The 26,175-nt window shown below is 33.2% G+C and overlaps 1 protein-coding gene across 3 annotated transcripts in view; it reads left to right on the top strand.

The window, feature by feature from the left end:
• Positions 1-2,140: 2,140 nt before the first annotated feature.
• The window catches only part of LOC129806229 (glutamate receptor ionotropic, kainate 2), a 49,738-nt gene continuing 25,703 nt past the window's right edge, over positions 2,141-26,175 (top strand). Inside the window, exons 1-9 of one of the 3 annotated variants that reach the window (XM_055854659.1) lie at positions 2,141-2,472; positions 7,162-7,961; positions 11,901-12,074; positions 12,205-12,423; positions 16,434-16,603; positions 16,703-16,790; positions 16,959-17,027; positions 20,760-20,863; positions 21,084-21,215. In XM_055854659.1, coding sequence (XP_055710634.1) covers positions 2,385-2,472; positions 7,162-7,961; positions 11,901-12,074; positions 12,205-12,423; positions 16,434-16,603; positions 16,703-16,790; positions 16,959-17,027; positions 20,760-20,863; positions 21,084-21,215 — 1,844 coding nt within the window. In that variant the 5' untranslated portion in view covers positions 2,141-2,384. The remainder of the gene's footprint in view (positions 2,473-7,161; positions 7,962-11,900; positions 12,075-12,204; positions 12,424-16,433; positions 16,604-16,702; positions 16,791-16,958; positions 17,028-20,759; positions 20,864-21,083; positions 21,216-26,175) is intronic. The other 2 variants (XM_055854661.1, XM_055854660.1) reach the window with 2 other exon arrangements.

A 26,175-nucleotide genomic window follows, 5' to 3' on the forward strand; every position in this document is an offset into this window, starting at 1 on the left:
CACTTAAAAAGTGTTAAAGTTATGAGGAAAAAAAGTTATTCGCACCTCGTTTTTTTTTCTCAGTGTAGGGCTCAACACGATTAATGCAAAAAGGTTTTTTATGCCCAGTGTACACTTAGACGATACCAAGTATTTAACCTATTGTGTACCGGACTCTTTTCTATTAGGGCTTTAACGGCTTTGATCATCCCTTTCGTCACTTATGGGGTTGAATTATTTTTCAGTGTAAACGCTGAGACAAAGGTCCACCTGATATCAGGGCATTCAACTCCTCCATCCTTGGTTAATTCCATCCTTGGTCTTCCTCTTTTCCCTTATTTTGTGCCAAGTTTTGTTGACTTTGCCTCGTGATTATTGTTTACTGGTGGACCATGGTATTTTGTGAAGTTAATGGTGACCGAATCATTCCCTAAGGCTTTCTTATCGTATCTCCGTGCACCAAGTTCAGGGTATCGCATTCTCCACACCGAAAGCTTATCCTCTGATTTGTGATTATTGTATCCAGAATGATTTGTCCTATATAATTACTAAATAAATTGAAAATTCTGTAGGATATTTCCTCCTTTCATTCATGCTAACTTAGAGGTCAAACGGTAACAGATACCAACTTATGGTCTTTTTTTAAAAATAGGTCTCGTTATAAATTTAATTTTCATTATTTTTCGATAAGATATTAACGAACCACTTGGAAGCAGATATCAGAACTTATCAAAGAGTTATCAGAAGACAAAATATAATGACTATGAAAAATTAACAACTCAGAATGTCGTGTTACTCTGGAAAAAATCTAGGATGGAATGATAACTTTTTGACACTATCGAATCAATAGTATCGATAAAGCTATATCTGTTAGATCACTGAGAGAAATCCGAAAAAATTAAAATAACATTCCGGACATGTTCATTTTACCCTGCATTATTGATCCGAAATCGGTGTAAATATTATGCTTTTTAGGTGTATTATAGCTTAAAGTTACCCTTTTTCATGTTAATTTTACACTTAAAAAGGTGTAAAATTAACATTAAAAAATGTTGATATATTTTTACACCTAAAAAGTGTTAAAGTTACGAGGAATAAAAGTTAATCGCACCTTTTTTTTCTCAGTGATTAAGCGAATGTCGACATTTTACACATTGTAAACCCATTCACTGTGACATTTTTAAAATAATGTGACAGCTAATAAATACCTATATTATTTACAGGAAGTGCAAATGTCGCTTAAAGTTTTCAAAATCGACAGTCGATACTATAGAAAATAAATTATCATGTCATCTCTCTGATATTTCTTTTGAAATTCAATGAGATGCAAGAAATTTAAATACAATCTTTGCATTTTTTAAATAAATTTTCAGTTTGAAATATTTGAAACTAAATCAATGCTCCAAAGAGAAACTAAAGAATTTCACAAGAACATTCTCCAAATAACTTCACAAACTTCCCATGCCAATCTGTCTGTCCAAAGAAGGTCAATTGGATTCTTTTTGGCACCAGAAAATCTCATAAATTTTACGCCGATTCACTATCATTTCTCACTATGGGCAGAAACAAGCATAAAAAGCTTCATAGAAAAGTACATTCGGAAATGTGAAAGCATCATCAATGATCAATAACAAAGACCAATTTTCCCACTGTGTCGATATAAATTAAACACTTGGAGAGAAAAATTATTTCCATGCGGGATATGTGCAATTTTCACAAGGGGGCAGAAAGCCCGGGAAAGTACAGGGTGACGATTAAAATGAATTAATGGATGAGATGTCTCAGCTAAGATGAGTTGAAACTGGAGAGCTTTTTCCCCTTGAATTTTGTATAGATATATAGTGCTAAAGCTCTCCGGCATACCGGGATGAAATTCATCGAAAGTGGGGAGATATTTTGCATGAAAATCTCTTTCTCCTGGACATTTTTTGTCCTTTTTTGTCTCGTGGAAATCCTGAAAGAGCATCCAGGAGCTTTTTGTGCGCAAGCGTTGAGCTTTTCCACTGTGTTTACTGGAGATATATCAACAGTAAAATTGTCAGAAAAGCAATTGAACCATCAACAGCATCCCTTTCTGGAAAATTTATCAGAAAGGGACAGAAGGACTTATGAGGAGAATTTTTCAGGGGAAAATAATCGAATCCCAATACAAGCAAAGTACTGTACGGTTGACTGAAGCGCAGCATCCGAAAATTCTTGGACAGCCAGTGTTTTAGTTGTAAAGCTATCCTCTGACAATGGTGACGAGTCATTCTTTTTTTAACTCTATCGTGGTCTCAGTGAAAATTATCCATTGAAGAGTTTCAGTGGTCAGGAGCACCTCAAGCACCTCAAATGGCATCCCTCGTGAAAGCTCAAAGTTCTCTCTAAACCATCCCCAAAATTTGAGACGTTTTCCGTGCAAGATGAATCGATTTTTTGTGATAATTCAAGTGTTTTGTGCGATTTTGTGTCCCAAAACCACCCATTGTCTGCCAGATATCATCAAAATTGGTGAGTTAACCACAGAAAAAACCCCTCCATCCATCAACATAAACTTCCGGACAGGACAAACACTCAAAGACAAGATGAAAAAAATACCCAAACCCCCTCGGAATATTCCTCAAAATGCCTCTGTAAAATTCCCCAGTGATACTTAGGGACTTATCCTTTCTTATGCAAATCCACAAGAGATCCTAAATATATATCCTCATCCCTTGCAAAAGGAAAAAAATACCCACAAACCAACATTATTTCGAGCCCCAAGAATTTACTCTGAAGATAATAAAAAATTATAACTCATTGGGTGTATTTAGCTCTCCTTCCCCCTATTTTTCCACCCACCCCAAACAATTTTCCCTCACAGCTTTTACATTTTCCGGCCTCTCCTTTCGTGACAAATTATTTAAACTCCTATACAAATAATTTAAAAATGAGGAAAAAAATGAATAGCCAACCCCCTACAAATATTTTAAATATCAAAATTCCCAAAAATTTCATACAAAATTTAGTGAAATTGCAAAAGAAAATTTTCCCGCCCTCCAGTCTCTCGCTACACATACGGAAATTGTCGAATATTCATAAACTCGAAAACTTTGTAAATGAATTAAACATTAAGCTGCAACTCAATAACATAGGAGTTAAGCACATTCTAACTAAGCTGAGCAAGTAGTTCGAGGAAAATTGAGTGAAAACTAATTCGCAATCTGCATAAATTGAGTGAAATTGTAAAATTCTAGTTCATTGAATTACACTCATTTAGGTTATTTACTATATTGATGTCAATCGGTCTAATTTCGATTATTATCAAATAGATTAGAAATTTGCAATCAAATGTGAAGTGAATTTAAATGAAATTCTGTATTTGCAGCAGTGGAATTTTGTAAAATGGAAAAATACTTTAGTCAAACAAGCATTGATACCGAACAGAACTGAAGTAGGGTAGAGTCAGTACTTTTAGCCACCATTAAGCTCTAGGGGCCTCGTAAGGTGTGATATTTTTGTCAGATTAAAATGAGTTTTTGTATAAAGATACTTTGAAGCAATATTTATGTATATATCTAGTATACGTCTCGAGAATTTTAGAGAATATCATTGAAAAATATGCATTTTCCCCAATTATTCTTGTTTCAGTACTTTTCGCAACCTGTTTTAAAACGAATTTCAATTAATTAAGAGACGTAATAACGTATTGGGATATTAGAACAGAACATATTATGAGTGTTAAAATGCTACTTATTCTTAAATGCCTTAAATTAGTTGTTTTATATTAGGTGGCGAAAAAGTGCTTACATGGCGAAAAAGGCTGACTCTACCCTACAGTGAAAACTTAAGGAGACCTTACGTTTTTATAAAGATAACCTCAAAATGCCGTAACCTAATTAATTTAAATTCGTCTAAGAAATCTTCAAAATTTCCCAAAAAGTAGTAATAGATGCAGTATGCAGTAATTTTGAATACTTTGCAGTATCAAAAAACCCCAAATTTGTTTTAGAGGTTATGTTGTAAAATATGAGTGCTCTAGAATAACCTTAAAGTAATACTACTTTGCTAGATTCTATTACCTCTTGAGGATCGATAATCTTTTCAAAAAGAAATATCATAGAGTTTAGAGGTTAATTCTGTCCCTCAAAATGTCATTGAACTGCCAAACGTGAAATTTAACCTCATTTAAATTATTTTAAATTATATACTGCAGACTTCTAGAGAAATATCTCTAAGGAAGTTTGTAAAGAAAACTCGTCCTCTTGTTCTCTTTTTAATTATTTTAGATTTCTTTTTAAATATACTATACACATTCAAAGTTTATGATTTAAAATAGGCCTGATAGTTATTGAAAAGATAACCTCAAAATTCCAGCTAATTACATAACCTGTTCGGCTGTTTATTAAAACTTTCAGGAGGTAAATTAAGAGATTAGGTAATAAATTTTAATATTTCAAAGGCTCACAAGAATCTTCAAATTAACATAAATTTTGAGGTTATACTGCTTAATAGGTTCCAGGAAGAGATAACCTCAAAATTCATTATAACCTATTTGTCTGTTTTTTTATTGATTTGTTTCTAAATGAATAAAAGCAACTTTTATAAATAAATTAATTTGACCTGACAACAATTTCATCCACAATATGAATTTTGAAATTATAATAGATTTTTTGCGGTTAAGGTAAAGTGTTCTCAATTCGACCAGGTAGAGTTATTTATTCAATTTATTTATATTTGCACTAATATTTGGCGTATGATCTAACATTAATAGGTCAATTATTGCATAAATAAATACGCATCAGTGACAATTTTATAGAAATTCACAATTAAAACATTCAAATATTGACCACCGGTCGAGTCGAGGAACTGGTCGACTCGAGGACACTTTACCTTATGTATATTATTTTCGTAATAGAAATCACATTATAGTCCAATTAATTATCAAGCTAGGGATTGTTTACAAAATCTTTCACTTAAGTACAAGTTTAAGATTTAGTTAGGCATTCTTTATACTCTTTTTCTGGATGAAGCATAATTCCTTGAAGGTTATCTTAAAAGACATTCCATTCAATTTAACGTTTTAGAGCAGAAGTGAGCAAGAACCGTTTGAAACCGAACAAACGTTAAATGAAAGTTGTACGTCAATGGTTAAACGCTACATGGACAAATTTATTTTGATGTTTATTCGGTTTTAAACGGTTCTTGCTCACCCCTGTTTTAGAGGTTATACTTCATAATACGTTTTATTGAAAAATAACCTGAGATTTCGTTATTTGTCTATTTTTATGATACATTTTTAAATTTTACAAGAAGGAAGTTTTATTAAAAAGACCAGTTTATACGACATTTATACGAATTTTGAAATAATACCCAAATTTTTTGAGGTTATGTACAGAGTTTTTGTAATTAAAACCACCTTTAAACTTAAAGATTAATTGAGTTAAGGATTGTTTGGAAGTACTGTCGCTTAAGTAGAAGTTTAGAAGTTAGCTGAGATTCTTTGTAATCTATTTTGTTAAGTAATGTTTTGCATGTTATGTCAAAAGGCATTCGATGATAACTGAATTTGAGAAAATGATATTAAGACAATAAGAACTGTCTCATTGAGAAGCTCTCAGTATACCACCCAAAAGTTTGTACAGTAGACTCTCTCTCAATCGGGCATTTGGGGCAAAATGTCATCCGGTTTATCGATAGATTTTGGCATCAATGCCTTTGTAAATTCCACAAAAAGTGCTCAATTATGAGGAATTACGATAAAATAGGAAGAACTACAGCGAATTTGAGCAAATTACCTTCATAATTAAACGTGAAAATTGTCAAGAAAATTTTTCGCCCGATTGAAAAAGGGCCAATTGAGTGAGAGTCTACTGTAAATGTTTTAACCAGAGCTTAATTTCTCATACATTTTAACACTCACTGAACATCAATTCTTGTGGTTCAACTTAACCTTACTTTCAATAAACATATTATTTGTTGTTTTTTTTTTGTTCTTTTTATTTGTTTATTTTTTCTTTTTTTTTTCAATGCATTAAGATTTTCTAAATATAAAGTCCGTTTTAAGGTTATGTGCCTCGTGGGATCATGTTAATTTTGAGGTTATGTACATTCGAAGAATTGAAATTCCGTTGCAAATGAAGAAATGTTAGCCGTTAGTGGCACATACTAGCCCTAATTAGTCAGCTTAAACATTTGCTATCTCTTTGTCATAAAAATGGGGACTTTATCCCATAACACGAAACAATTTTCAAGGACCTATATTTAGAGATAAAAAGCCATAATAAGGGAAAGTGCCCATTCTTGATACCATTTGAAGCTTCGTAATGACTAAATTTTCTAAGTTTCACAATATATATACGACTCCTCGAAACCATATTTTAAAAACTATGGGAAAGTGACCAGTTTTTAAAATATATTTCGGAGTCACGTTTATTGAGAAACATAGGAAAAATGTAGTCATTACGAAGCTTCCAATGGTATCAAGCATGGACACTGGGCACTGTCTCTATACCTTAAAATTGGGAAGAATATTCAAATAATCGCAAAAATTTTAGACATTGAAAAATTACGAAACAGCAAATTATTTGCTAAACTCAGCTGATTGTATTTAGGTAGGTTATGAATTTTTGAGGTTAACTCTGAGCAAATCGTGACACCACACATAATTTCCATTTCATTAAAGATATATTTCTTCTCAAAATTGACTGTAAAATTAAAAAAAAATCAATACTCACACCTTAATTTCATCGAATGCCTAAAACTTATTTGGAGGTTATTTGAATTGTGAGGTTATGAACATTCTAGGTTATGAAAATTTTGACCCAAAATTTGTCTTTCAAATCCTATATTAAAATCCTGCAATAAATTTTATATGAATCACAAATAAGAACACCAATCAGTCACCCTTTTCTCCAACTAAATCCTTCTTGGTGTAACTGTAACCGCAAACCAATGAATGGTAGAAAATCCCTTACAAGCTTATCACGTAGGAAAATTTCTTTCCCAATGAAACTTTCAACCCTCTGCAAAGGATGAAAAACACGATACTCACGCCTTCCTTCGCATTGATTGCGTCCATGAAGGAACAGTGAAAGGATACCCCGTAAATCCACTCACTTGTCATGCCATAAGAAAAGATGAGAGTCTTGAGGGTAAAATATGACTTAAATCATCTCATCCTATGATTTTTTTTCATCTTTCTCGGATGGGTGGCAATAGGAGGACTTTTCCATCCTGGTGATGACACCCAAGAGGTGGCCTTTCGCTATGCCGTTGAGAAAATAAATGCTGATCGTACGGTCCTGCCGCGTTCTAAATTATCTGCACAAGTTGAGAAGATAAATCCCCTGGACAGCTTCCATGCCAGCAAACGAGTTTGCCACTTGCTGCGAACAGGAGTGGCAGCAATTTTTGGGCCACAATCTGCCCACACTGCCAGTCACATTCAGAGTATCTGTGACACCATGGAGATTCCCCATCTCGAAACCCGCTGGGACTATCGATTGCGCCGTGAGAGCTGTCTCGTTAATCTCTATCCCCATCCCAGTATGCTCTCCAAGGCTTTTGTGGACATTGTCCGTGCTTGGGGCTGGAAGAGCTTCACCATCATCTATGAAACCAATGAGGGATTGGTACGTCTGCAGGAACTCCTCAAAGCCCATGGACCCAATGAACTTCCCATCACTGTGCGTCAATTGAGTGATTCCGGTGACTATCGACCACTTCTGAAGCAAATCAAGAATTCCGCAGAGTCCCACATTGTTCTGGACTGCAGCACAGACAAAATCTACGAGGTACTGAAGCAAGCTCAACAGATTGGCATGATGAGCGACTACCATAGTTACCTCATTACATCATTGGACCTGCACATGGTGCATCTGGATGAATTCAAGTACGGTGGCACGAATATCACCTCCTTCCGGCTCGTTGATCCAGAGAAGCCAATCGTGCAAGACACAATTGACACGTGGATTTATGGGGAAACCAAATCCGGAAGGAAGGTGCCTTTTGGGAAGATGGTGAGTTGGATAAATTCCACATTTTACTAACAAAGTTTTCCCATTGCAATTTCACCCAAAAGCATAAAAGGAAGAAAGTTTATTATATCGTCACTCTGTCCACTGTTGTCCCTTAAACCCTATCTATATGCAAGAAATATTTCATCCAAAATTTACTAAAAATTGTGAGAATTTTACGAACTTTTGTTCAATATTAATTGTATTTATGCAGTGGCCTCTCAACATTTCATTTTTCCATACGTTTTTGCATATAGGCACTGAAGACTATTGGCAAGTTTTTTCCTAAAGAGAATTGACTTATAAGTCTGATATATTTCGAAATCGTGCACTAAAAGCTACCTAAAAATACATATTTCATAATGCTCGCCGAAATAATGGAATAACTAGATTAGGCTTGATGGGCCCCTGTATTTATGTACAAAGACTCGTCAATCAGAGCAAATGAGACTCAAATCATCCAGTTTTCTCCGGAGTGGAGATAAGAAAAATTCCTGCCTCCACTCAGAATCGAACTGAAGACCTCTCGTTAACTAGACGAGTGCTATACGAACTGAGTTATTAGAGGCCACATGCTCTAATTGCTCTCTGTACTAAAAATTTGTCACTGGGTTATTTCATCTATGTAAAAATGTTTCCAAAGTCTAGCTTATGGTGTTATGACACATTAAAAACTAAAAATGCTGCTCTTCCGTTTGTACATTTTTTAGTACATCACTGTACTAAATTAATTTGTAACAGAAATTTTGAGTATTCTCATGAAATATAGCAATAAAAAGATAAGGTACAATAAATGCTAAGTGTTTTCTACATAGAAATCCTTTCTCTATTTTTCCTTTGTACTAAATGTACTAAAATCAAATCCGTTTATAATGACATTGGGAATATTACCAATACTTTTGATATTTGAAATGGAAAAAGTAGTAGTTATTTCTCGTAGTTTCATATGATGTACTAAATCAGTTACTGTAGCCGAGATATTTTAGAACAGTTGTAGTGACTACTCTGAAAAAAATGTATTGTCAAATTAATAAGACAAGTTTGTAAAAAAGATGTTCTTCCATACAGAATACGGAAAAGTTTTGTCAAATTGGCGGCCAACTGGATCTTGTTAAAAATTTGTCAAAAAGATGTTTTTCTATATAAAATGCAAGAAAAAGATTTATCAAATTGGTAAATAACATCCTTTTGACCAAATTTCATTTAAAATTTCATTATTCAAAATTTTTTTCAGAGTAGTGCAAACTTATTTACAATTATTACAGATAGAAAATTTATTTAAGTTGACCTATCGATCATTTTAATCTCTCTAATTTTCTCAAAACTGCTGGCCAACAGCATGACCTAGTACTAAAACTGAGACATGTTTTTTAGTACAAGTCATACGTTATACTAAATTCATAAATCATCACAAGCAATATAAAAGCATAAATCAAGCGTTGATTTTCTTTCATCGTGATGCATTGTTCAATGTAATTGAATCAAGGAAATCTATCTAAATAATTAATCCCATAAACATAAAAAAAACATATCTGGAATAAAGCAATAATAAAAAAATTCCTTAGAATATTTTAATTCCATCGTGTTTCTGATTGGACAAAGCTGAGTGCTTTCCTCTACCCAATCAAAGAACGTGCTCGGATTATAATATTTAATGTATTTAAATATTTAATTTCATGTGGATAATGCTTAAGCCCTAAATCAGGGATGGGTTAATAGGGAAGCCAAAATAAATTTGATTTTTACATACGCACAGAAAAATATATTGTAAAATTGGGAGCGTACGAAATGCGAAAAGATCTTGAAATTTCCAACCCGACTGCATCGAACTTAATCGGTCATGATTCGGTATAGTACCCGTAATTAATGTATCTTTCTCAAAAATTTTCAAGAATAGTTTTTATTTTTTCGAAAGCTTGTGAGACGGCTAGAGGCCAAACAATAAAAGATATCGACTTCCGGTTTTCAACGACCCTCCCATAAGTCAAAATTATCTAGGACACTATTATTTTCATTTACTCTCACCCCCATCGTATCCCTCCAAAACCATGTTTTCTCGGTTTATTTCGAAAACGGCTCCTACGATTTCTTTCATTTTCGAATATATTTTAGAGGTAATCAAGGCGAATATTTCGTTCTGGGACACCTATGCTCTAAAACCATTTCGATATTGAATTTTCGAAGATAAATGTTTAACCATTTTGGAGGGCAAATTGGACTTAATCAGTCATTAGTCGGTGTAGTACCAAGATCTTCTTTAACGAACTTACTTTTTTATTTGTTCGAAAGCTTGTTATTCATGCTAAAATATTCTAAAACCTACTTTTCTTAAGCAATTTCTTATTTCAAAATGATTTTTTTATTTATCAATCAATTTAATCGGTAGTAAAACGGTATGATTCTAAAAAGCATACGGAAAGTTTGAGTTCGAGCACTCTGCAAAGCTGGGACGTCTTGCCATCTCTTTTTTATACTGTACTGTCTTTTGAAATAAAGTGAAACTTCCTTAGAATCCTCGAAGATCAAATGAAGTGCCTTATTCTATTTTTAAAAGGATAAAGTATAGTTTCTGCACAATAGTGACAGTAACACTTTTGATGATCTTCAGAATGAATTTTTGTTTTCAAAGGGATTTTTAACTGTCCCTTGTAAAACCACGTTTTTTCGGATTGCTCGAAAACGTGTCGTGTGTTTTTTACATTTTTAGATAAGTTTTAGAGATTGTCCAGGCGGATATTACGTCCTTATTCGAATAATATCGTGGAATCGTTCTTAATAATTATTTTTAAAAGTCGGTTAAAAAAAACTCTACTGAGCGCATTTATTAATCGTATGGGGTCATTTTAGGCTCGTTGGAATTTTTGAAAAGAGTAAATCTGTTCGAATCGGTTATGCACCGGTAATGAACCGATTCATAGCGGTGTACATTTTTTACCAGAAAATCAATTGTGCTACTCCTAAGCTATTTTGGGATATCTTTTGAGTATTTCAATCGGTTCTGAAAACCGGTTATGAATCAGTAATGAACCGGTTGTGAACCCATAGGTAATTTTTGTCCGAAAATCAGTTCTTTTGCTCTTAAAACTATTTTTGTTGAATTCTAAGTGATTTTTGAATCGGTTCAAATCGGTGGAGAACCGGTAAACGTAAATGATGCGAAAGCACTTTTGAAGTATACCATCTAAGTCGCGAGTTCGAGTACTTCGCAAAGCCTGGGATGTTTTACCACACCTTTTCTACCGGTTTAAAAATTAAATAATTAAACATTTGGCCAGTTAAATAATTCAAACTTCGTCAGAAATAGCTTATAAACATATTTTAATAATGTTTTAATTTGAAACAGATTTGTGTTAAAAACTAATTCTAATCAACAAATTTAAATTTAAAATCATAAATCCTGTTAAAAGGAATAAAAATTAGTATGAAATTGGATTACCTTCACGTTTCTGGCTTTAAATGTACGAGAATGAAATTATGTGATAATATGCTGTCAGTCCAAAATTCTGATACATAGCATAAATTAGTGCATCACATTAGAACAATCGAACATGTTGAAAGCCCCATTAAAATATTGACCACATCTCAATGAAATTTCAAAAGAGCTTATCGACTCAAATAGGGATTAGGGTAGTAGGTGCAATAAACAGAATTTTAAACAGAACATTATCTGAATAATTGCAGACATTATTTGCCAACAACAAATTCTCTCTCTCATTGTGGTTTAATTAATCTCCCAACGGCTGTTTTTGCTAGCCCGCAGGAAAATAATTGAGAAAAAATACTTCCTCAAATAGTAATTGTTATGTGTGTTGAACAACAAAAAGGGCTACAGAACAAAAACACAGTGAACATTTATCCCTTCAGGCTGATTAATTAAAAATTCGTGCTGAAATTCTCTTTTTCTCTCTCTCTGTTATTTTTTTCCGGTTGTTGTATGTATAGACAAATATTTCCGTGATACGAACGGAAACAGCCCTCATGTACGATGCAGTTCACCTGTTTGCCAAGGCTCTCCATGACCTGGACACCAGCCAACAGATCGATATTCAACCCCTATCCTGTGATGCTTCAGACACTTGGCCCCACGGATACAGCCTCATAAATTACATGAAGATTGTATGTGAACTAAAATCATATTAATTCCCCTCAAATCAACAATAATTATCTCTTATCGCATGAAAACATCCCACACTGAGCTCTATCGAAGCTCTACTGCTGCAGGCTCAAATTGTTATTTTCTGTACAGGTGGAAATTCGTGGACTTACCGATGTCATCAAATTCGACCATCAAGGCTTCCGAACGGATTTTGTCCTGGACATTGTAGAGCTTTCGCCTCTGGGATTGAGAAAAGCCGGCACATGGAATTCAACGCAGGGTGTTAACTTCACAAAGACCTACGGAGAACAGCAAATGGAAATTGTGGAGAATCTCAAGAATAAGACACTTGTTGTCACAACAATTCTCGTAAGTATCGAATTTTCACTGAACCATGATGTTTGCAAAGGGGTTTAGGTGGAAAGTTTCATGAAATTTAAGATCATCACCCTCAGTCAAAGCAACTGGGCATCTCAAATTACTTCCTTACTCTCAGTTTTCTCAGCAAATAAGCTTGGAAAAATTTTAAATGATTTTGAAACACAGTTAACTTATACCGGCTTCAGACCTGAGCTTTAGCCTAGTTCCCGAGGTTTTAAAAATCAAAAACAGAAACCACTTTTATTGGTTTTCCAGAATTTAATGGGTCATTTGCTCATAACATTCATTTTTTAATCTTAATTTTCCAAAAATTCTTGACTAATAATAAATCAGAAAAGTGAAACCATATAGCTACTAAGCCTTATACGGGCTTCAGACCTAACTGTTTGCACATTAAAATTTTAATATGATTCACATTAATTGTCGCTGGTGAGATTCCAAATGTGTAATTTGTGTGTTTGAATCATTTTACATTCAAAATTTGATCTATTTGTTGATAAAAAGGTAGATTTGGCCCGCAAAAAATGTATTAAATTGATTTATAGCATTAATGCGAAAAATTAATGTGATTTTCTCTTTAATTTTTTAATGTGAAAAATATTTATGCTTTAGGTAAATTTAAACTTATTTTTGCAGGCCAAGTCCACTTCTTTATCAATAAATAGAAAAACCCCAAATATTAAGTGACTCGAAGACACAAATAACATATTTGGACGCTCACAAGCGACAATTAATGTGAATCACATTAAAATTTTAATGTGCAAGTGTGATAACACCGTAAGGCTTAGCCAAATGGCTTAACTGCTCTAATTTCTTATCAATCATGATTTTTTTTGGGAACATTTAACTTAGGATTGGACTATTAAAGACAAATATCCTATTAGACTCCCAAAAAGTAATTAAATTGCACGCTATTTAGTATTTTGAGACCTACGGGAACTGGTCTAAACCTCTAGTTTTAAGACCGCTTTAGGTCTGAACCTCCCATTATTTTAAGTCAAGTTAGCTAACCAAATACCACTTAAAATTTTGATTTGTAACGGTTAGTACACAAATTTATTAGTACACATTCGAAAATTATTACTCAAAACGAAAAATTCGGTATATTGACTCTACCAAAATATTCACAAATTTTTAGAACAAGGATAGAACTTCAAATCTAAAAACTACTAAAGAAAGTATCTCGCTGTAGCCTGTAAACCTCATAAACGTATCATAGTGCTATTACATAAAAAATGAAAAGGGATCATCTTTCTCTTAAACATTTTTTAGTACATGGCTATCATTATTATCATTAGTACATGGAGAAATGTTCAAGAAAAAATATTCAGTAGAAAGATCTCTCCATGTACTAATGATACTAATGATAACCATGTACTAAAGAAATGTTCATGAGAAAGATGTCCCCTTCTCATTTCCCGTAAATCCCATAAACGTATAATGGTGCTATTGCATTGAATGATGAGAAAGGGACATCTTTCTCTTGAACATTTTTTTTAGTACATAGCTATCTGTAGTATCATTAGTACACAAAAAATGTTTAGCACGAAGATTTATAATGATACTAATGATAGCCATGTACTAAAAAAAATCGCCTATGAGAAAGGTTTCCCCATGTGCTAATAAATATTAATGATGGCCATGTGCTAAATGACATTTTTTCTTGGAAAAAGATTTCTGATTTTCCCTTCTCATTTTTCAATGCAATCTTTCTCCTGAACATTCTTTTTTAGCAAATGGCCATGTACTAAAAATGTTCAGGAGGAAGATTTTCCCTTTTCATTTTCCAATTGAATAGCACCATAAGAACTTATTTAAAAAATTAAAATTATTGGAACATTACTTTTTACAAATTTAAGGTTATTTCACTCCTTTTTCTGCAGAGTACAAGAAAACTAAGTATGGAGAAGTTACATTTCCCAAAACATTGACAAAAACATGACAAAACGTTTAACTATTTTACACAAAAAAGACATAAACCATCTAGGAACCATAAAAATGCAATATTAGAACCAAATTCCTTTTCATAGAAAAATTTAGAAGAGCACTTTGAAAGTAAAGGTTCGCAATGATACTTGCTAAATGATTTTTTAATACACGCTAAAGAAATTTCAATTGAGAAACTTTTGAGAATCACTGTAAATTTCACTGTACACTGTAGAAGTTTGTACTGCTAAAAATAGACAGTTCCATATTTAGGAATTATTCCATGAAAAAACTGGTAACTGCCATTTTACAATACAATTACAATGCAATTTTCCTCTTGAAATTTTTCATAATTTCAATGCTTTAGGACAAATTAGTACTTCAAGATCCATACCGGAATTTTTTAGTACTCTTGATCTAAAATTGATTTTTAGATCTCTTAATCTACTTGCGAAACTATTGTCTTTTAATTAAGTAATTTAGTACACAACATTTATCGAGGACTTTGTACTAAAATTAATGTTTTGTACCAAATTCTTATTTCAATTATTAAAAGAAAAATCTATGGCATTACTTGGCGCAACTACTAAAACTTTATAGATTTTTTTTTATGAAAAATAATTGGTTAGTTGAGTGGCATAGTACTTGGTCTGTTTTGCAAATGTTCAAATATTATTCTAGGTTAAAGGGAATTCATTGACAGATTTTTAGGTTATTCAAAATTCCAATACATTAAATCCCTTACTCAATTTAATTCAGTCGGTTTGTACATCTAGGTTACGGATGATCTAGTCAAAAACAAATTTAATAAATTAGATTAGATTTTATTAGATTTATTTGTTAGTTCATGCAGTTCAGTACAGGCTTTATTTGTACTAATCACAAAATTTGCAAATTATAAAGCAGAATATTTTATGCATACTGAAAAGCGTCTCAATCAGATGAAATGTTGCGATAATAAAATTAGTACAAAATGAATACTAAAATTCTCTGCAATTAGAACTGGTCAAAAACAAATTTAATAAATTAGCACAGGCCAGGGGCATGACGTTTCCTATGTTTCCCATGTTTCTAGCGTGCCGAAAAAATTTTTGAGGTCATTATCTATTTTCTGTCATTGTAAAATGAATTAGCAAATATTACAAATACAAAATAAAAGCCAATTTAATATAGAATGGGCAACCGAAAACCCCAAATTAGCAACCTACATAGTTTCGGAGATATCTCGTGAAACGTGTATGAAAACAGTAAAAAATTTACAATAAAACTGGTCGCATTTTTCAGAGCTAATGTCACCCCCCCTGGTACAGGCTATGTACTAATCACCAAAGCCGTAAATTATACGACAAAATTTTTAATGCATACTGAAAAGCTTCTGAGTTAACTGAAATGTTGCAATAATAAAATTAGTACAAAATGAGTTCTAAAAAATCCATATTTTATACAAATTTTCAGCTATACGTTATACTTGAACTTCGAAATCTCTATTATTGCTTTGAAAAAATGCATTAAACGTAGAAAGATTGCCAGATATTTTATTATTCTTCTATATTCGTCGCTTGTACTAAAACAGTAATTATTAAAATAAAATAAATACAATATTAAAATGAATGCACAAGAACTTTTTTAAGTGCACCTTTAATATTTTGAATAGCAGCATTAAAGACTATGCAAATTATCATTAAATAAACACAGTTTGTACTAAAAAAAATATTTTAGGGAAAATAATTAAAATTAAGTAAAAGTCTTTTATAAGTCGAATTAAGTCATTTCAATCATTTCGAACAATTCCAGTAAAAAATTAGTACAGAGCAATTTCCTTTCAGTGCAATTCTAATCCTGTGAATAGGTATTATAAAAGACAATCAACTATGTCTTGGGAAATAGTTTCTGACATGAATTCTCATGAAATAAATGAGTCTGTCAGAAAATTTCTGAGAAACATTGCATCCCTTGAAAGATTTTCCTGTGAAAGTAGCATGTGAGGAAGCTTAGAGAACATGGGAAATCCATTAGAATGTCGATTCTTTTATCTCACTATTCAAACCTTTACCCTCTTTGGACTTTTGCAGAGTTCTCCTTATTGCATGAGGAAGGATTCGGCAGAGAAATTGACAGGAAATGATCAATTTGAGGGATATGCAATTGATTTAATTCACGAAATCTCCAAGATTTTGGGTTTCAATTACACCCTGAGACTTGCACCTGATGGCCGATATGGCAGTTACAATAAAGAAACAGGGTGAGATTTGCAGTTTAACCAATTTTAATTTTTACCTTATCTCAAAGTAACGTTGCAATATTTCTTTTCCAAATAAAATGAAATAAAATAAAAAAAAAGGGAATGGGATGGCATGGTACGTGAATTATTGGAGCAACGAGCAGATTTAGCTATAGCCGATTTAACAATCACCTTCGATCGAGAACAGGTGAGAGCATATTGTCGAGTGGGTTTTCCTTTTGTGGCTTTTCCAAGAGGGGAGACAATACTCAACAAGATACCCGAGTTATTGTGTTTAGAACAGCACAAAAATACAATATTGGGGATGGTTGAATTGTGTGAAAAATATCCCTCTTGTGTTCAATTTCTCTTGCAGGTTGTGGATTTTACAATGCCATTCATGAATCTGGGGATATCCGTGCTGTATAGGAAGCCAGTTAAGCAGGTGTGTATTTTATTTCCTCAACTTTAACCCCACACAAAAGGAAATCCCAAACTCACACTAGACCACCCAGCAATTAAGAATCACTTAGGGATATTGAATTTTTCAAGTGACATACTTTAACAAAGGTGGGTCCTTTTTTGTACCTTCTGGGAGAGCTTTTATTAAATTACACCCTTCCCCATTTTACAAATTCAGAGCTTTTCAAACTTTGGAAATTCAAAGCACACCAAATGATAGAATGTTCTGAAGTATTTTTGCCATATAAATCCCTTCTGGTATGTATAATTAATCATTAATAATTAACATGTCATCATACTATAAAAGGTTTAAACTTTATATATTTTAGGCGCAAAAACGAATACAGAAATGTAGTGAAGAAGGGTAGGGCACTTCGACATTGAAAATCTTTCTTTCCTTCAAGAAACGAAAGTAATAATTTCGCAAGACATTGAAAATTTCCCTTTGTCCCAAGAAGATAAACTAATAATTTCCCTAATTTATCAATGCAGAGAAAATGTGTTTTTGTCTCAAGAAACGAAGCTAATAATTTCCCAAGACATAGAAAATGTTCCATTAGCCTCAGAAGTGAAAATAATAATTTTCAAATACACAGGAAATTTCCCTTTGTCTTAAGAAGAGAAACTGATAATTTTCCAAAATACTGAAAATATTCCTTTGCGCATAGAAGCGAAAGGAATAATTTCTGAGAACACAGAAAATGTCGTTTGCCTCAAGAAGCGAAAGCAATAATTTCCCAGAATACAGAAAATACCCCTATGCGCCTGGAAGTGAAACTAATAATTTCTCAAAACACAGAAAATGTCCCTTATGCCCAAGAAGTGAAACTAATAATTTCCCAAAATACAGAAAATATTCCTTTGCGCCTAGAAGCGAAAGAAATAATTTCCCAGAACATAAAAAATATCCCTTTGTCCCGAGAAAGGAAAGAAATAATTACACGATGCGCGGAAAATATTTATTCTTTGCCTCAAGGAACAAACTTAAAATTTCCCAAAACAGAGAAAATATCCTTTTGCGCCTAGAAGCGAAAGAAATAATTTTCCAGAACACACAAAATGATCCTTTACGCCAAGAAGTGAAACTAATAATTTCCCTAATTTTTCGATACACAGAAAATGTTTTTTTTTCGCCCCAAGAAGCGAAGCTAATAATTTCCCAAAAGACAGAAAATATCCCTTTTGCGCAAAAAGTGAAACTAATAATTTCCCAAAATACAGAAAATGTCCCTTTTGCCCAATAAGCTAATCTAGTAATTTCCCAAAAGACAGAAAGTATCCATTTGCCCCGAGAAGAGAAATAATTTCTCAGAACACAGAAAATGTCCCTTTTGCATAAGAAGCTAATCTAATAATTTCCCAAAACACAGAAAATATTCCTTTGCTCCGAGAAGCGAAAGAAATAATTTCCCAAAACACAAAAAATGTCCCTTTTGCCCAAGAAGCTAATCTAATAATTTCCTAAAAGACAGAAAGTATCCCTTTGCCTCGAGAAGCGTAAGAAATAATTTCTCAGAACACAGAAAATGTCCCTTTTGCCCAAGGAGCGAATCTAATACTTTCCCAAAACACAGAAAGTATCCCTTAGCCCCGAGAAGCAAAAGAAATAATTTCCCAGAACACAGAAAACCTACCCTTGCCCTAAAAAGCGAAACTTGAAATTGTCTAAAACAGAAAATTTCCCTAATAATTTTCCAAAACACGAAAAATGATCATCTGCCTCAAAACGCGAAATTAATAATTTCCCAAATTTTGGCTTTTCAGAATTTCGTCTCATCCAGAATTTCATTCGCCCATTTGCGATTGTGGATTTTTTGGACCTTGACGTTTTCATATTTTGATTTCAATCATCTTTCAATATAAGCGTGTTACCTTTAAGGTTTTCATGCTTGTTATTGTAAACGTTTTTGTCTTGTAGGTCAGGTGTTCGAAACGAATCCGTAATTATTGAAAGCATCCTTGCGTTTCTGGAAAACTTTCCGAATTTCTTGAACGCAATTTTGCGTTTCTGGTCGTTTTCGTATTTCGAGGCGAGTGTCATGGAAAGGTTTCCGTGTTTCTTGAAATCAATTCAATTTCTTGGAAATATTTCTGTGTTTAATGGAAAAGTTTCCATGCTTTTTGGAAACGATTCTAGAACATTGGGAGCATTTCCGTATTTCTGGAAACGTTTCCGAATTTCTTGGAAACATTTCCGTATTTTGATACGATTATGATTATACGTTTCTTGGAAAGGTTTCATAAAAGTAATTCTGGTTCTTGAATGCAATTTTATTTCACGGAAACGCATATTTTTCGGAGATGTTTCGTGTTTCTTGGTTGCAATTTCGTAGTTATTGAGAACGTTTTTATTGAACGTAGTTATTGAAACGTTCGGAAACCTTTTCGAATTTCTTGAAATGTTTCTGTGTTCCTTGACAACAATTGAATTTCCTGAATGCGCTTCTTTATTTCTCGGAAACACTTGCGTAAATGATTTCCTAATTATTGAAAATGTGTCCGAATTCTCTAGGTTTCTCCGTTTCGTTTTTAGAAATATTTCTGCGTTTCTTATAAATGTTTTTAGAGGCGCTTCTTTGATGACAAAATAAACTATTTAGACCTCAGTACAGGATAAATCGAAAGTGATCAAATGTCTATTATAAAATGAAACATAACTGAAAAGAATGCGTTTTTACAACATTGCATAGATAGAGAGGAATTGTTGAAATTTAAATCTCTCATAAAAAGGCATATAAAATGTTTTCGAGTAAAAATATTATTTAGATAATATTAATAATATTTTTCAGGTAATATATCAATTTGATTTTGAACATATATATAATGACTGATATAACGGGTTACCCAAGAAGCAAAATAGCTGCCTTATAGAACCAAGTATTAGACAAGTCTTTTAGTGCACTTTTAAAAGACTATTTATTCACAAAAATAGGGTCAACCCTTTTACAATTGTGAATGAAAAAAAAGAAAAAAAAAGAAAAAAATGAGATAAAGAAATTATTAAAAAGAGAAGAAGTTAATAAATTCAGAAGTTTAAATTTAAGTACAAATAAAAAGATAAAAAAAGTAAAGAAAAAAAAAGTAAAGAAAAATTCCTAAGCTTCTCAGGCTTCAACTAAACTTCAACTTAAAGTGAAAATTTTCTGTGGAAATTCCTATAGGAGCTCTTAAAATCCTTGTGAGTACGCCACTTTACTTATAGTAATCTCAGTGATAGAGGCAAGAACTTTATAAGTAAATAAATATGTTTTTGGTTCTATAGTGCCTTACTAAGGGAATTCTACAAGACTATTTTAAGAAAAAATTGCTGTTTGGGTAAATACTTACGTAATATGGCTGTCAGTCTAGTCCTGTAATTCAACTTATTGCCAAATATTTCTTTTATTTGAATTTAAGTGTTTTAGAGTGTCTATTAATATCCCTAAAAGTCTTTTCGAAAGCCTAAAATCGTATGAATTGATAATGTTTTCTAATGCATTGCAAAAACATTATTGATCGCCTGCCTAAGGATTAAATGAAACTTTTGAGAGACTGTACCTGAGAGTGTTTTCAAATGAATAAATTACCATTTGAAACACCCAACTTCGCACTAAGCTGTGAGAACCTTTCATAAACTAGAAAATCAAAAATAAAATTGAAAAGTTCGAAAGTTTCCACAAAAGTATCTTGCAAGAACTTTTCCTCAAAGATTTTCTTCTCTCTGTTTTTTTTTCAGCCACCAAATTTATTCTCCTTCCTGAGTCCTCTTTCATTAGACGTCTGGATTTACATGGCGACAGCTTATCTTGGTGTTTCTGTTCTTCTATTCATCCTAGCCAGGTATGTTGGACTGTAATCCCTTAATTTCCCAAGCACAGAAGTTGCGTAAAATGTCAGAGAGAAAATCCATTAAGTGGTAGCTCTCCACAAGAAATCCATCCACTTGAGCACTAAATCTTTCTTCCATGCCCCCGCCCCCTGTGCTGAAAATTCGTGACATTTGCAATGTGCAATGTGGAAAATGTGCCTCAAAACCCTCTCTTCCCTCGCTTAATTTAAGATTTACGCCCTACGAATGGCCATCGACATCTTCATGTGACCCAGGGAAGATGGAAACTCAATTTACGTTGATGAATTGCATGTGGTTTGCAATTGGATCACTTATGCAGCAGGGATGTGAAATTCTGCCCAAGTAAGAATTCTTTTTCCCACCATCAATTCTTCCCTTCAGCCTCAGTTTTTTTTTTTGTGTATTCCACCCCAAAAATTATCCAATATCCATCCAGAGAGATTTTTTTTAATACACCATTTGAGAAACGTGCTTCGAATGGTTTGAGATGGAAGAAAACTCCCTTAAAATTTTTCAGGCTTTCGGCACTTCCTTAAACTTCTTTGATCTTACAAATCCACCCAATTTCTTGTCCGTTCCATTCCACTTGGAAGAAATTTTTCTGATCCATTCTAATGGTATTTTTACATTGAGAATCACCCGAATCACCGAAGGTTAAAGTGAAATTGGAAATTTCTCCTTTGTTGGAAGAAGAATAAGTTGAAAAGCATTGAGAGTTTAACTCTAATTTTCACTTCTTCCTCTCGTATTCAGATATCGTGCGTGAAAAAAAATCATTCATATGTGTCTAATGTGAAAATTGAGGACATTAAATTTTCATGTCAAGCACTCTCTGTCGAGTTTCCATCAAGTACCCACCCGGCAAATTCTGCAGAATTCTGCAGAAATTCGTCAGAATTGAATTACTAAATGCCGAAAAATCAGCAGAATTTCTGCAGAATTTTGTTCTAAGGTGGATCCGATCGTTGTATGAAAATTCTGCAGAATTTTTTGCAGAATTTCTATAGAAAATTTTAAAATTATCGGCAGAATTTCTTTAGAGTATTTAGATGATTTCTACATTTCTTCTACCCTTTCTAATGTTTCTAAACATTATTTTAACTACATAAAAATATGTATTTCAATTTATTTAAAATTCAATTTTTGTTCAACAATTTTACGTGAATACTCTCTTTTTTTACAATATTATTATAATGTTATAATACAATATTATTAAATCAGCCATAATAGAAAATACGAAGGGGAAGGAAATGGTTAGAAAACACGAAAGAAATTCGCGATGCTCACGAAGTCGCACGACTATCCCGAAGCCACACGAAGTATCCGATTGAATGACAAGAAACGTTAAAATTTCAAAAGTGCAGAATTGCAGATCGAAGTTTTGCTGGGACTATCCAAGAAAACAAATTGGCAATTGGAATTCAAATCAGGAAAGAGGCCAATTTTAACAAACTCGACAGAATGTCGCATTTTCAGTCCGCCATTTTGAGCAAAAATTTTGCATGACCTTCCGCGAAGCATGAAAACTATTCGGACTATTTTTCTCAAGTAATTGAACTAAAATTACTAAAAATCCATTCTCGACAGCAATTTAGATTAAAATTGCCCGGGAATAAATCATCTAAAATCACTCAATTTGCGTATGATGTATAATACCATGGTAAGGAATGGGTTAAGTGGATTTTATCTAGGTAGCGTAGTCATAACGATCCACACAACGAAGTGCCCAGATTAGCGCAATTGACAGGATACAATTCCTTATCAACTTGTATGAGAATCATAAAATCAAAAAATTCTCGAAACGCCACTAAAAAATTTAAGGTGCGATATGCTCATGTTTATTTACTGTGTCATTGTTGCTTTGAATGTGGTACAGATCGCTGATACAAAGACTTTACTAACACATGAGCATTAGGGTGTGTCAAATTTTTTTTTTTATCTTTTTGGCCCGGAAAGAAAATTAATCTATATGATGAAACAATTAAATGCTTCTTAGACATGAAAAATATCGGACGTCGTTTAGAGGTGCTCCAAGGCCAGTTTATATAAAGTGAAAAATCTCGAAAATTCATAAATTTTGCCCGGAAGAAATTTCTCTACGGAAAACTACTGAGTATTTTATCTCAATATTTTAGTGGAATATTGCTTATTTAGTAGACAATGTTTTTGCAAAATTTTATTGAGATCAGATAAGAAAGGTCTCCGGCCCAGCTACAACATACTAAAATTTGAGATTAATCGATACCGCATGGATCGAGTTATTGTGAAAACATAATTTGGGGGTTTTCCAAAATGGCGGAAGGGTGTATCTGACATTGCCTACTTCTAGCGGCCCATTAACGTATTTAGAATTTACCGAAAATCGCTTGTCGATATCCTCACTCCGTTCTCTCTCCTGAAATGCTTATACGACGGACGGAACGGGACGAGACGCGACGTCCACGAAAATCAATTTTTAGCAGATATCATATTCGTGATCTAGGAGTGTCAAAACGTGTTTAGACAAAGTTTGAACGAGGTCGGATTTCATCCGTGACTACAAAAGCTGAGATTGTAAAGAATCTCAGCTAAAGACGAAATTGATCGTATTTAGCGGTATCTTTAATTCGATAAATTCGAAGATATGGCCCAATTCGCAAAAAATTACTCTGACTCAAAAATGACTGGTTAATAAATTGATCAAAAAAAATTACTCCTAATTGGAATCTTAAAAATTAGTCGTATTCGCGTCGAATTTTGGTCACAGCATTACTCAAGATTGAATTAGTAATATTATTGTTATTTTACGGTTCTAAAATTTACTCTACCATGCAGTAACAAAAGCGACTCCAAATGACGGTATTTTTCCGTACAAAATATGACGCGCCAAAAACAATGCATTTGGCGTCCTTCTCTAGCGCATAGGTACGAAATCGACGTACACACTTTGAATGAAAACGTTAAGTGTACTTCACAACTTTGTATTGCATTACGACTGTAGACAATATTTTCTCAACAATTCTTCACATTTTCCATCGTTTTCTACTACGTTCTATGTAAATTTCTCTAATTTTTCCATAATTACCTACACACATTTGCGAAGATTTTTGCCGTTCGCCTATTGCTGAATGAGCCATCCGACATGTCGAAAATTTTCCCATTGGATGGCAACAATACAAAAAAATCTTTTAAAATTTTCACTAAATAGGTCTTTTCGACACAAAATTTTAATCACAGGACACTCCAAAGACTGGAGCAAACTCCTAAATCACAAAATTTCATTTTGCAAAAAAAAAATGTTTGTGTGTTTATCATGCAAAAAATTGCCTAATTTTCACTTTACTTCTGTCGGCACTGTACTTTTTCGAATCACAACACACATCTCTACTGAAGGAGCTTTTCCTCCCAATATACACTATTATATTGTTGAGAAAACACGCGAAAATGTCAATTACTTTGCGAATTCACAGCTCTGATTAGTTCTATTTGCCATTTGACAAGTGAAATTTCCCCTCAGATATATCCAGTGAGGAGAAGAATTTTTATTATTACACTGGAAGTCGGCGCCATATTTTAGTCGTAGGCGGGTAATCTCAGAGTTATTATGACGCCAAATGACTTCCGTAATTACCGTCATATTATTCCCCACTTTCCGTCATTCGACTCTCTGACGACCGTCATAGGACCCGTTTTTGGAATCCAGAATACATACATCCAACGGTAATCTTACTCCAAATTGCTATTTGGGGGCGGAGAAACAGAATCACAGAATGGAATAATTGAGAATCACGGAATACCGAATTGAATTATTAGCAGAATCATCTCACTCTTGGAACCATTAGAATCTCATTGTGGAATCACATGGAATAAACGGAGTATGGATACAAATTTTCGATCTTGAACAACCCTTTGGTAGTACTTCAACTGATTCCTTGTCGTCTTGAAGGGTTAACTTTTGTGATAACACACACAAACTCGAACATTTGTTTTTACACAGATTGTTGGACTTAAGAAAAATGCTGAATATGTACCTCTCTGTCGCATTCGGATTTTAGATAAACAGAAAAAAAACTACAGGCTCAAACATAAAATACAAAATATGATTTATATTTGTTATAGCTCCAGCGACTCATTTTATAATATTCATATGATCTATTGATTACTTTCTTCTATTTTCTTAATACAAAATTAGATAAGGTATAGCACCTTCGTGTGCTTTCGATACAGTGAAAATGTTAAAATTATTCAAGTTGAAAGATCTAGAATCGTCCAATTTAACAAATGGTACAGCCCTATCAACTTCACAGTGCAAAGTATATGATCCATTATAGAGTTCGATTCGACTAAATTTAGCAATGTGTAGATCATAATTGCAATTCAACTTGTGAGAGTATGATTTATGTATTTTTAATATATTTTTATGATATTTCGATGATAGTGTACAGAGTGTGATGTTAAGGTCTTGGTTTTTCTCAACCACAATACCGATCCCATTTAAGAACGTATTTTGCACTTTAGTTATATTTATTTTACTATTTGTAAGTTCAATAAACATTTTCTTTGTGAAATCAAACCCAACTTGAACTTGGTTCTTAAAACATGGCACGAGACTTCTTTCTGATCCGCAGATTGTCATGATATCACTTTGGCATAGGCTGTAATATCTTTTCCTGGAAATATTTGAAAATTGATAATGCGTAGTTGAGTTACCTTTGTAGGTTTGGATAATGTCACGAATCTCATTGTGTGTCAAAATGTGTCGATATTCAGCAAATACTTCAAAGATTTCCTCTTTACTGAAGATTGGGAAACGAATTTTGTAGAGAACATCTCCCAAAATCTCTCGAAGATTTTTAGGAGTGCATGGGATCTGTAATTTGAGGCAATTGTGCTGTGCCCATGTCATAATTGCACTAAAAAGTTCAAATTCCTCACAGTTCAAGCCATCCAATTTGGCTATTTCATTCAACTGCTTTTGCGAAAGGCTCAAGAAAATTTCCAATGTAGCTTCAGTTTTTACAAGAAACCTAAAATTAAATTCTATAAAATTCAAAATTTTCTTTTTAAATAGAGAGCCGTGGTTCAAAAATGAGCATTTGCTGTAAAGTGTCAGACATGAATTCCTATCCAACATATTGAATAGATAATCTTCGCAAATCTTAATCAATCCTTGTACATGGAATCGACTTGCTAATTTGAGGACATCAAAAGCTATATCATTATTCATTGAAACTTTTCCACTGTAGCAGTATTTTAGGAAACATAGGAAAGCACTGTACGTCACATCTTCTATCAGCAACTCCTTTTTGTCTAACTTCAAATT

The sequence above is a fragment of the Phlebotomus papatasi genome, chromosome 3, assembly GCF_024763615.1.
Source record: "Phlebotomus papatasi isolate M1 chromosome 3, Ppap_2.1, whole genome shotgun sequence".
Taxonomy (NCBI): domain Eukaryota; kingdom Metazoa; phylum Arthropoda; class Insecta; order Diptera; family Psychodidae; genus Phlebotomus; species Phlebotomus papatasi.